Source organism: Manacus candei, unplaced genomic scaffold (genome assembly GCF_025592945.1).
Source record: "Manacus candei isolate 608988 ecotype Guabito, Panama unplaced genomic scaffold, ASM2559294v1 h1tg000050l, whole genome shotgun sequence".
Taxonomy (NCBI): Eukaryota; Metazoa; Chordata; class Aves; order Passeriformes; family Pipridae; genus Manacus; species Manacus candei.
The window spans coordinates 14,341,505-14,353,634 of record NW_026138098.1 but is presented as its reverse complement, the minus strand read 5'-3'; the positions used below and the strand labels follow the sequence as shown (position 1 = coordinate 14,353,634).

The 12,130-nt window shown below is 51.9% G+C and overlaps 1 protein-coding gene across 1 annotated transcript; it reads left to right on the top strand.

Annotated features, from left to right (window-relative positions):
• Positions 1-391: 391 nt before the first annotated feature.
• Positions 392-8,793, top strand: FGF8 (fibroblast growth factor 8). Its single transcript, XM_051800028.1, has 5 exons — positions 392-593; positions 678-714; positions 2,772-2,952; positions 7,216-7,322; positions 8,370-8,793. The coding sequence occupies exons 1-5, from the start codon at positions 562-564 to the stop codon at positions 8,655-8,657; spliced, it is 645 nt and encodes a 214-aa protein (XP_051655988.1). The 5' UTR covers positions 392-561; the 3' UTR covers positions 8,658-8,793.
• The last annotated feature ends 3,337 nt before the right edge of the window (positions 8,794-12,130 follow it).

The following is a 12,130-nucleotide window of genomic DNA, read 5'->3' as shown; positions in this document are numbered from 1 at the left end:
CCCAACGGGGGCAACCGCGTCCCTGACCCACCCTCTCAGTCCTTAACCTCCGTTTTACGGATGGGGAAACTGAGGCACGGAGTGGGGAGGGAGTCCCGCCGGCGACTGACCGCGGAGCCCGGCCCTTAGTGGCAGCCCCGAGCCAGCCCCGGCGACACCTGGCCCGCCGCCCGCGGGTACCGCCTCGGCAGGTACCGCCGGGCCGGGGAAGGGAGGGGGGTCCCGCCGGGCTTTCCCCGCCGCGGCTGCCGCCCCCCGGCCGTGCCCGCCCCCGCCGTCGGGGCTGCGGGCCGGCCTCGCCGGCTCCCGGGGCCGCGGAGCGGAGCGGGCGGGGGGCGCCCCGCGGCAGCGGTCGCCGGCCGAGCGCCCCGGGGGTTGGGCGTGCGGGCGGGCCGGCCGGCGGGGCCTTTCCCCTCTGTAGCCGCTTGTGCCCTCCTTTCCTCGGGGCGAGGACGTGCCGGCAGGGCGAGAGGAACCGAGGAGCTGAGGCAGCGCCGCGCCCCCGCGGGCTCTCCCCGCCGCCGCCGGGCCCCGGGCCCCCGGCTCCGCATCGGCGCCGCGATGGACCCCTGCTCCTCGCTCTTCAGCTACGTGTGAGTACCGGCAGCCCCAGCCCTACCGCTCCACGCCCGCAGCCCCCGCGGCTCACACCTCTCTCCCGCTTTTCCCCCTCCCAGGTTAATGCACTTGTTCGTCCTCTGCCTGCAAGCCCAGGTAAGTGCCCGCTGGGCTGCCCGGCTTTGTTCACCCCGCGGGGATGGGGGGTGCCCCGCCGCCGCCGAGTGGCTCGGCAGGGAGGGAGACAGGAAAGAAGAACAGTTTAGAACCCAGGAGACAAAAGTCGCCTGGCTGTAAAAAGCCGTGGTTGAGGGGGAACAGCCCCTTGCCCGGGCCGCAAAATAAGGTGCCGGGGACTCGGGCTGCGAGGCAGGGAATGTCGGGATTTCAAGGAAATGCGCAGGGTTATCTTTAAGCAGCTTTAAATCCCATTCCCCCGACCTCTAAATTACACCGTGGATAGCCCCATTCCTCTTCTACGTTTTTTCCCCCTACGCTGCTTTATCCAAAAATTAAAGCAGAGTTAAAAGAGGGAAAAGAAACCCCACCAAAACCTTAGTAAAAAGCACAGGTTTTGGTTCAGCTTAAAATTGTCAGACTTTAACATCGCTGGTTTGTATTGCCAGAGACAGAAGTGACACGAATAGATTAAACATCCCAGGCAGAGCCTGTGCAACACCCGCATACCAGCAGGCACACATCGCTGGGAGCGGTGCACCTCCAAACTGGGGTGAAGCCCTCCTTCCCCCTGAGATCACAGGTGTAGAAGCTTTGTTTAAAATGCCCTTTAAGCTACTTTTTTATTATTATTATTTTCCTGGAGGCTTGGGGGGGAAAAAAATTGAGTTTCCAGCTGAAAAGTGAAGAGAATGAAGCACTGGGAGTGTGCAGTTGTATAAAAACATAGCTGTAATATTTTGAAGTATGAGATGGAGACCAAATAGCAGCATGGCTAATGACCTCTCCTCCACATGGTACCCTCATCAGAGCCGGGGAGAGAATCCTGCTGCATTATCCAAAACCCGTCTATAGGAAACACACATGCACAGGCAGAAGCAGAGGGAGAGAGATGACATCGTCAAGGGGAGATATCTCTATAAAGCCAGCTTCGGGAGAGCAGCAGCTTTTGCTTTTATTGTGCTTTTCTGTTGTTGTTTAAGACAGGAGGAAATCTTCCCATTTGACGTGGGGGTGGTGGGGGGTAGTCCCAGCCTTCTGATGTTGAAAGGAGCTATCTCCTAACATTTGCTCAGAATACATCTTTATAAATGTCAGGGAGCAGCGAAACTTTCCAGACTTAAAAGAGGGATTTGAGACGAGGGGGGAAAAAGAATTCTGTGCCAGCTCATGATCCAGAGCTGAGGGGGGAGCAAGTTTGGCTGCTCATGAAAATCATTTAAAGCCCAGGAGCAGCAGCGTCGGGTCTGGAGGGGATGGGCTCAGCTGCGGCTCCAGGGCTAACGGGTTTGTTGTACTGGGGCTGGAGACATCCCCGCTGCTGGCACCAAACAGCTGACTGTGGATGAGGGATGTGTTTGCATGAGTAGCATGTTAGTATCCTCCTTAGGTTGTTGTTATATCACTGAATACCTGGGCTGGGGTATGGTTTTCTTATAATTCTTATACCTCATAACTCTACCTTCTTCGTGGATTTTGTATTTGAAGAGCTTAATAAGTGTGGTGTTTGGGAGCAAATAAAGAGCCTGGGATCCAGAGGAAAGGCAGCTGTTGAAACTGATGGGGCAGTGGCTGGGATATGTGCCTGGGGCAGCTGGAGCAGTAGTATGCTCCTGCAGAGGTGAGAGAGGTGTGGGATGCAAGCGTCAGCCCCTTGGGGTTGTGCCATCCTCCGTGCCCCCCCAATTCCCTCTAGCTCTAAGCCTTGATGCCCATCTTGGGTACTCCAGTGCCAGGGTCCCACTGAGACCTGGGGGGGGGGCTCTGGGGTCAACAAGCTCTGTCGTACTCCTGAGTCACCTTAGGGCACATCTGGAGTGGGCACAGCTCTGTAAAGGGCTCTGGTTGTTGTGTCCCAGAGCTTAACGCTCCTTTTCCTAGAGAGGCTTTGATGGCACAGGAGGCACCACCGTGGTCCCGGCTCCCTGCCTCCCTGTAAAGCTCAGCTGGAGGCCGGTGATCTCAGCTCAGCCCATTTGCCCCGCTGAGGAGTAGAGATTATAATGGTGTGTTGTATATTTTTTAATTTCCTAAAGGTAACTGTTCAGTCCCCACCTAATTTTACACAGCATGTGAGGGAGCAGAGCCTGGTGACGGATCAGCTCAGCCGGCGGCTCGTCCGTACCTACCAGCTGTACAGCCGGACCAGTGGGAAACATGTGCAGATCTTGGACAACAAGAAAATCAATGCGATGGCAGAGGATGGGGATGTGCACGGTAAGGACACACGATGTGGGCAGGCGGGGGGGGGAGCTGGGGAGGTGTTTGCAGCCCAGCGTGGCGATTGATGATTTCCGTCCAGTTTGTTAGCCAAAAATCATTAAAATCATTCAGCTTGTGGGGGTTTGTAAAGGGAGAACATAGGGGTCAGCGATCAGCAGCTGCGTGATTCAAGGTGAGGGCAGGTTCCCTGTGCTGAGGGAGGGGACTGGTGCTGGCAGGATGGGTTCTGCTCCTTTCCTTTTTATTCTTGGTTTGCACCTGACTCAGAGGGCTCAGTGCTCCAACATCCTGAGTGTCATCAGTCATTTCATCTCAGCTCTTAGCAGGGATGGGAATCCCTGAGACTTCCTTTCAAAACAGAAATCAGAAGTAAAGTTGAAAAAGAAGAGACAGGAAGGAGAAAGTGGGGATGGCTGCTGTGGAAGCTTTCCTTAAACTAGGACTGTCTGAAGTGGCATTTTCCCGCTGTAGCCCCATCCCTCCCTTCTCAAAACAAATCCCAAACAGAGGGTCAGGGAGGCAGTCAGCTGCGGGTGAAGATGCTGTGGCATCTCCAGAAACAAAGCAGGGACTCCACAAGTGTGAGAGCCTGCGCTCTGCCACAGCCCCTCTGCCATTGCCCTGGCACCCTCTCCCCAAATCCTCCACCTTCTCCAGGGCAGGGGGACCGATCGCTCCGCTGAGGACACTCGAAGCCCAAATACTTTGATGGTGTGTGCTAATGACACATTAGGACAGTCAAACGCAGGGGTCAGTGGGGCCAGCGAGCCCTGGCGCTCCGCGGGGCCGTCTGTGGGAGACCTGATCCTGTGCCTGGGTCAGGGAAGTGCCTGTGTTCCTGTGTGCTGTGTGTAGGGATCACAAGTGTTTTTCTTTGGTATTAGCTGCAATTTCCTTTTCTTGCTTCAGGACATTAGTAGAAACAATTTTCTTCTTAGCCTTCTGTTTTGTATTTTGTTCCTTTTTGGTTTTTCTTCATTTTGCTTTGGCTGAAAATTTCATGCTGGATGTTAGCAGTGCAAGCGCAGTGCAGATTCCATCTATATGATATTCCATACATCCAGCATTAATCTTCCAAATGAATTATTCCCGCCCCAGAGCAGCTCTAGCTTGAAAGGGCAGTAGTTAATTTCCCAAGGAAAAAAATCCCATCTTGTTTTAGACCTCTAATGCCTGGATTTTAAAAAACAGTTAGTGCTTATTTAAATAAAGACCAGGTTTAAATAAGGCCAGAAGGAGGGGACTTGTGGTGGCTTGAAAAACTCTATTAAAATGTAATAAAAAAAGGTTAAGCATTTGAAGAGCTAAGGAGGAAAATGAAGACTGATCTAAACCAGAAAGAGAACAAGCAGTTTTTCAGATGTAAAGTTTTAAAAGAGTTGCAAGTCTGTAAATGTTAAAATAGAGGTTCAGGATTGTTCTGTATGAATCTCTAGGGAGGCCCCCATGTCTGGAAGAACTATTAAAACGCTTCTTACTTTCACCTTTTTTAACATTTCCTGAATACTTTCTCCTCTTCGCAGTCCAGTTGGGGGATCAAGTGTGTCTCGCTGCATTTTTTCAGCATTTACGTAGCCACTTTCCCTTCAAAGTTTGAGCATGAAACATAATTTTACTGGGATAAATCTGTCACTTAAATGAAAGAATAGAGTTGAAAACGTTAAGCTTCCCCCACCGCCACCTCAAAAAAAGGGGGGGAAAAAAGGACTACCCCCAAATGTTATTTAGAAATCCACGTTTGCAGCAAAGTTCCTCCTTCCCCAAGCCCTTCCTTCTGCTTTTTTTTGTCTCATTTTTGGGGGTGGGCGTGTAAAGGGGGTTGATTTATTTTTGCAGATGACCCCTTTCCCCACGCTGACATTTTTACAGCCGACTTAACATCGAGTCCGGCGTTTTCAGTTATTTGTCTTAATTGTCAATATTTGATTGACTTTTTTTAATTCTAAGGGAAGGCAGGCAACCAGTGCAGTCCAGCTCATCCCTCCTGGGCCATGCTTGCCACCAAGAAAACTGCTGCCAGCTGCAGCCTGGAGTCGACCCCATAGGCAGCTGGGGATGCCAGCACAGCTCCTTGCCCACTTGCTGGTTTTTGTCTGTGCTCAGGGTTTTCTGCTGGCTGGGGCCAGAGTTTGCAGTGTTCATGAGTTGCCTGCAAGGGTCTAGGGCTGCATGGCCCTGGGGCCAGGTTGTCTTCATCCTCCGTGGATGATGGGGCCAGAGCGACACACTGGCAGGGCAGCAAACCCGTCTGGTGGCTGTAAATCACAGCTGCCCTTTGGGGGAAAAAAAACAAAAACAAAAAGAAAAAAGGAAAAAGTCCAAAAGAGAACCAATATGCATCTTTAAAGCAGGGTTTTGTGCTCACTGGGGCCAAGGCCTCCCCACTCCCTCCCTCCCCTCTTCGTTCCCCCCCTCCCTCCCTCCCACCTCTTTCTATCTCTGAGAGAGAAAAATCAATTCTCCTCAAACCTTTTACTGCCTCTGAGATCAATTCCCCCCCTTTCCCCAATATAGATAAATAGGGGGTCACTGTTTCAGTGCTTTGTTTGCAGAGTGCCATGGCTCCCATGGCTGGTTTTGGGGATGGTAGGTGCTTGCCAGGCCCTGGGCGCTTGTGGTGGCACAACCTGGAGTTCACTCCTCCAGGCTCTGAGTTCAGTCTGTGACTGCCTGGGAGTAGGGGGATATGGGCGCAGGGTAGTTTGGGGACAAGAGATGCTGCAGGGTGATGTTGACAGGAGAGAGTGCATGGAGGGGGTACCTGTGTGCATATCAAGTCTGCCCTGCCTTATAGCACCAAATCAGTTGGCCCCAGCAAATTTTGGGATGATCTTTTCCTTTGTCAACTCAACTGTGGCCAGCACTGACTGTTTGCTCTTCCCCCCCCCTCAGTGCCATTGACCTCAACAGTGTCCATGATGTGAGGGATGCAGGATGAAGGCTTTACAGAGACAGAGAGGAAATTCACTCCTAGCCCAGAGCGTGATTTAGGCTTGCTTTAGCTTGTGTGTGTACCCACATCCTCCTTCTGCCATTCAAAGCATCCTTCTGCAGAGCCTCCCACTCCAGAGTCACATTGCTGCCCTCACTGGGGCTTGCTGGAGGCTGAGCATCCTGGGGTAGAGATGTGCAAGCTGTGGTGCACCACAGTCCTGAGGAACTGAGCAGCCCTTGCACAGAGATCAGAGAGGATAAATAAGGCATCAGTGGACTCAAACCTGTAATGTTTCCAAAACTTGGAAGCTTTGTGGCCTGCACTCTGATTACCTTGTCGAATCGCATTTGTGGCACTAGGAGCTGATGCTGGGCAAGAGGTGATGATGTTGAGATGGGACAGTCCCAGGTGGCTTTTCAGCACCATGGGGAATTTTTTGGTGCTTGGCACAGTGCAGACCTTTTGAGGTGCAAACAGGTAACTACTGCCTCCACTGGGGCTTGCTCTGGGGATAGCAGCTGCAGGACCGGGGAGAAGGATGTCCTGTCCCCATCCTCCCCCTTCCCTGGGGATGGATGGGCTTCGGGGCATGGGTTCCCAGGGTGAAGGCAGGGAGAGAAGGTGACAGGTCTATTTATAGGCGGCCCATCGACCCGGCAATTTGCATAGCTCCTTCGGAAGTCGATCGATGCCTCCATTAAAAAACTGAGACCAAATCAATACGCCCTCTCGACTCGTGCAAAGGTGAAAGGCATTAAAAGGATGGTTGTACCCTTCACGCCTCCCCTGCCAGCTGCAAAGTCACTGCTCCTCCTGCAGTCCTGGCCTGGCAGAGAGACATGGAACAGTGTCCCCTGGGCTGGGGACAGCTGGCAGCACACTGTGCACTTCCAGAAGGTGCCTGCCTGGAGCCTGCCTGCAGGCCCACCCAGACCTGCCTCCATTTGCAGGGCAGCTGCCTTATTCTCTGCCAACCAGTGCGTGCCCTGCTTGCTGCCCTGCCCCCATCTGGGACACCTCTGTGGCACCTGCACCACTGAGCCCCGTGGAGCCGGGTAAAGCAGAGCTACTCCCCATCCAGCGCAGCTCAGGGTGGCAAAGGGACGTGACCAAGATCCTGCTGGGAGACGGTGGCAGGGTAAGGGGGGGGTTAAGGCTGTATCTTAACCTTGTGTCCTGATTTTAGGGCTCTCTCTGGCCAGTTGCCAGAGAGTGTGTACCCCCGGTGCCCAGCGTCAAGGTGCATTGTTGAGGTCTCCATACCTGTGCCTGCCCTATCCCAGAGCCCCTCTGTTATCCCTCCCTCTCTCTACTCTCTCCAGCCAAGCTCATCGTGGAGACAGACACCTTTGGGAGCCGTGTGCGCATCAAAGGGGCAGCCACAGGTTTCTACATCTGCATGAACAAGAAGGGGAAACTGATTGGCAAGGTAGGATGCAAGGGCATGGGCAAGGCAGGGAACTGCTGGGAACATGGAGCTGGGGCTGCTAGGAGAGGAGCTCTGACCTGATACAGAGCTCACCTGTATGGGTGGGGAGGTGAGACCGGAGTCCCAAGGCTCAGTCAGCACTCCCCTTTTAGGGGCAGGGAGACAAGCCATCCTGCAGCCCGGAGGGAAGGAGGGGAGCAAGGAAGGCAGGCAGGTGTCGCGTGGGGCACATTGCTTCTATCTGCCCGAACAAATAGGCGGATTGCTGCTCTATTCTCCACGATTACATGGTACAAGTGCCAGGAATGTTAAGATGCTCCATGGGGCTGGCCCCAAGGCCAGGCCCCACTGCCTGCTGGTTTGTCATGCTCCTTCAGTACCTCAATGCCCCTTCCAGGGGGCGGGGAACTGGGTGTGCAAAATCCCACCGGGACTGTGATTTTCTGCAAGGATTTTCCGCAAGGATTTTCCATGGCAGCTCCTTGCTGGGGCTGCCTGATGTGGGTCCCTCCCTAGTCCCACTACTGCCGATAATGGGGGGAGCTCAGTCCCTGGCTGCCCCGTGCTCCCTCTACCACCTGCGTCAGTGGGCACTGTCACCAATGACCCCACATCGCTTCTCCTGCCACTCAATGCCTCTCCTGTATTAAAGACCTCAGGGGGACAGGCGAATTGAGATGGAGAATTTGCTTATGGTCATGTTCAGCCCATGGCACAGATGGAGGAAAAAACTCCTTTATGGGTGTGGCAGAAGTTAAGGCAGAGACCAACTGTGTTGGGACTCGCAGCTGGCATCACACTAAGGTCACAAGCTGCAATGAGCATTGTTTGTCTGTGCCACAGTGCCTGCTCCCTGCAGCTTTTTAAGGAAGAGCAGATTTTAGGCAATTCTGACCTGTGGGAGAAGAAGTGGGAAAAGTGAACTCTTGGTTGCCTACAAGCAGTGCAACCCTGCTGCCACACCAGCCAATCCAGTGCGGGGCAGTGGGAAGCAGCCCTCTGAGCGAGTGCCTGTTGCTTGAATCTCCCTTCCGATTCCCTTCTCAGAGCAATGGCAAAGGCAAGGACTGCGTCTTCACGGAGATTGTCCTGGAGAACAACTACACAGCGCTGCAGAATGCCAAGTATGAGGGCTGGTACATGGCCTTCACCCGCAAGGGCCGCCCACGCAAGGGCTCCAAGACCCGGCAGCACCAGCGGGAGGTGCATTTCATGAAGAGGCTTCCCAAGGGCCACCAGACAACCGAGCCCCACAGACGCTTTGAGTTCCTCAACTATCCCTTCAACCGGAGAAGTAAAAGGACTAGAAACTCCAGCTCCAAGGCAGGCCCTTGATGCGCCTGCCCCTGCCCCCCTGCCTGCATCTCTCCTGGAGGATGCTCCTCTGAGCTCGGTGGACTATATGTAGAGACTTTCCCATTTGGGTATTAAACAAAACACAAAAAAAAAAGGGAGGGGGAGGATAAAAAAAATTACCTGCTCTAGTTGTTGATACTTTTGGGGGGGTGTTTGGTTTTTACAAAAAAAAAAAAAAAAAAAAAAGAAAAAATGAGAGAGGCTCTATTTTTGTACTCCAGCTTTAAAAGTAATGAAACATTCAAAGACTGGTGAAGGGGGAAGAGCCCTTCACTTAGAAATGTTCTAGTCTGTTTGGGGTCGTGCTTTATTTTGTAATTATTTTTTTTTGATAGCTCTAGGGGAAAAGGAGTTTAAAAATCATGTTTAAAGCAAACAAGCGGAAAACCATGGAAATCCAAATCTGGAAGTGATGTGCTACTTAAATGAACTGAAGAAATGCTTACTGGAGAAGACGGAGAGGCTGGAAAACAACTAAGGGGAGGGGATTTATTTTGGAGGTGGCTGGAGGCCTCCTGGGTGGTTTTTGCAGCCTGGGTGTTGTGTGGGCACTGCCCGTGGGAGCTGACTGTGACACCTGGAGGGAGGACCCTGGATGCTTTCTTTCCTCGGATGTGCCTATTTCTCCGGCTGAGCAAGGGGTTGCTGGAAGCCACTTGCATCCTTCTGAGAACACTGCTGGCTTCACAACTCCTCACTTACTTTTTTTTTCTCAGGAGAGGACAGGGGTGATGGATGCCCCAGAGAAAGTCCTGAACTGACTTGGTACCTCTTACCCACAGGAGCGTCTTTGGCATTTGGTTTGTTTTAAAGTACTGAGGTATGACTTGCCATAGAGCAGGCTGGTAACTGGTATTATTTTTTTCCCATGTGGAAAATGTGAACTTCTCACCAAAAATTGACATTTTTTTTCTGACTATATTTTTTTATCAGATAGAAGTTTTCATCCATAAAATTAAAAAAATTTACAAATTACTGTGGAGCCATTTTGGGCTGTTTTGTCATAACATTAAATATTTTTGTCGTAATGCTTGGTGCTTCAGTTGCCAGCTGTCTCTTCCAGTTTTGCTCTTTGATAAGAAATACTGATGTTCTTGTCCCTCTACGAAAGGGGAGGGTTTCTTTCAAAATTTCTGTGTTGACAGAAGCCCAATTGTCTATTTAGAAAAAAAAGAAAACCAACCCCAAAGGGAACATTAAATCTCTTGAGTGAACATCCCCAGCCAGCCCTACTCTGCACATGCTGCCCTGGGACTGTGACTCTCTCCAAAGGGTTAAAGCAACTGTTCTTTACAGGGAGGGAAAACAAAGACACTGGATAGGAGCCAGAACCAGGGGTGACTTTTCATCCAATCTTTTTTGATTGTTTGGGTTTTTTCTGTTTCCTTTAGGATTTTTGTTCTGTTTCGGTTGTGTACAAATTGAATATGAAATGATTGAAATATTTATTTAATATGTGCATTAAAAGTTTGTATTAGTCTAACTGAGCCTGATGCTTTCCAGGGAGGGGTTGGGGCTGGAGATGCAAGTTGGAAAGGGGTAAAGGAATGTGACAGTGAGGTGCAGGATGGGGCTGAGGCTGCCAGTTGGCATAATTTCCTTCCCAAGGGAAGAGCTATGGGAAGTGGGAGGCTGCCCCAAGATCTTGGACCCAGGTGAGTCTTGCAGAAATCATGGTTTTACTTGCAACAAATTTCAGGTTTAATGTACAGATGCCACCTCTTTGCCATGTGGGATCAAGGCCCATTGCAGGCTGAAATGGAGATATAGTGCAATGAAGCCTTGACCACTGGAGTATGTGCAGAGCATGTTTTCAAGCATGACATGAAGCTTTTCAAGAGAGAAAGCTGGTACTTGCTTCTCTCCAGGCTAGGAGAGCTTGGTGTCTGCAAAATGGGCTGGTGGGTCCTCTCCTTCAGTGAATACTTGACCCTGCTGCGGTGCTGGGTCTTGCTTACAGGAGCTGAACAGGGATTCAGATATAGAGTGGTGTCATATATGGAAACAAGCAAGAATATAATTGTGAAATATGTTAAAATTGCTTAAATGCAGCAATCTTGCAAGGTAAGTCTTGCCATTGCTGGTGCCAGCCTGGGTAGTGTTGCCATCCCAAGGGCTGCCTGTGACGTAGCTGCTGCTCAGGCTGAGCCCTGTCCGTGGGTGTGAGGATGATCCTTCCTCTGGCTGACACAGTGGCCTGAGCTGAGGTGGCAACATACATCAGTGATTTCAAGGAGGGAAACCTATGGGGGGCTGAGTGCTTGGCCATGCTCTACACCTGAGCATCGCCGCTGCATCACAGAGATCATGGGCTGGGGCACAGGACAGCACAGATTGTGTTTGTCCAGCTGTCTCAGGAGGGACCCAAGGACTGCAGAAGCCTGAAGATGACAGAGCTGAGGCAAGCCCATGTTGCGGTTTACAGACTAAAGGAACTAAAAGTGAATGGCTCCTGGCCTTTCCCTAGGCAGAGATTGGTGTTTGATAGTCCTTAACAGGTGCTTTTCTTTCATTGGTTTGTCTAGTTGCTTTTCCTAATGGCTTTGTGAATCTGAGGCTCCATGTCTCCTGCCTTGTTATGTGTCCCCCAGTGATGCCAGGGAAGGGCAGGGCATGGGTGCTCAGCCTCCAGTAAGGTGGCTTTCCTCCAACCCTGTCATCCTGGGATGCAGCCAAGGGCTGATGCAGGGAGCACCCAGCACCCTGGGGCTTGAGCTGATACAAACGCTCCCATGAACCTGCACAGCTCTGTACCACACACCACCCCTAACTCCTGTGATCTACTCTGCCACACTGAAAGGCACCTAGGCTGCCTCCTGGGAGGGGAGCCCCTGCTTTTCCAGCTCACTTAGTCTGTGGTTAATTAGGCAACATTCATTAAAGGGCTTTTGGGCAGCCATGCTACCTAGGAGCACTACAGCTTGGGACTTTGTTTATTGCCTGAATTTGTCCAGTTTCAGCTTCCAGCCAGCAAAGGTTGTTTCACCATTGCTTGGAAGATTAAAGAGACCACTACTAGTTAGTTAATGAGTAAGTGAATTAATTAATGGTTCCTCATACCCTGTCTCTGCACTGATACCACTTAGTCCTTGGTACGGCTGGAGGAGCTCATGCTCTTCCTGGAGACCTGGGCCCTGCAGGGTCCTAAGCACATGGTCCTCAGGGATGGTAGCTCCCACCACCCATGCAGGGAGGTGGGGACAGTCCCTGATGGTACGTGCTGTTCCTCCCAGGTTGCAGAAACCCTGTCTGCTGGTAGAATGCATAGGGTCAATAATCAGCTCAGGACTGTGGGACTTTTCCCATCATCATCAGATGTGTGGATCAAGCTTGGGCATCACAGCCATCAAAAGGCTCTGGAGACTGCAGGACACTGAGGTAGGACTGGATGCAAGAGAGTGCTGGGGATGGGAGGCTTTGGAGGTGGGTGTTTACTTCTGTTAACTCATGCT

Bases quoted from the DNA above. Each gene is read 5' to 3' on its own strand.
- FGF8 (XM_051800028.1), top strand. From the start codon at position 562: ATGGACCCCTGCTCCTCGCTCTTCAGCTACGT. The intron at 594-677 runs GTGAGTACCGGC...TCCCCCTCCCAG, and splicing joins TCCTCGCTCTTCAGCTACGT to GTTAATGCACTTGTTCGTCC. The intron at 7,323-8,369 runs GTAGGATGCAAG...TTCCCTTCTCAG, and splicing joins AGGGGAAACTGATTGGCAAG to AGCAATGGCAAAGGCAAGGA.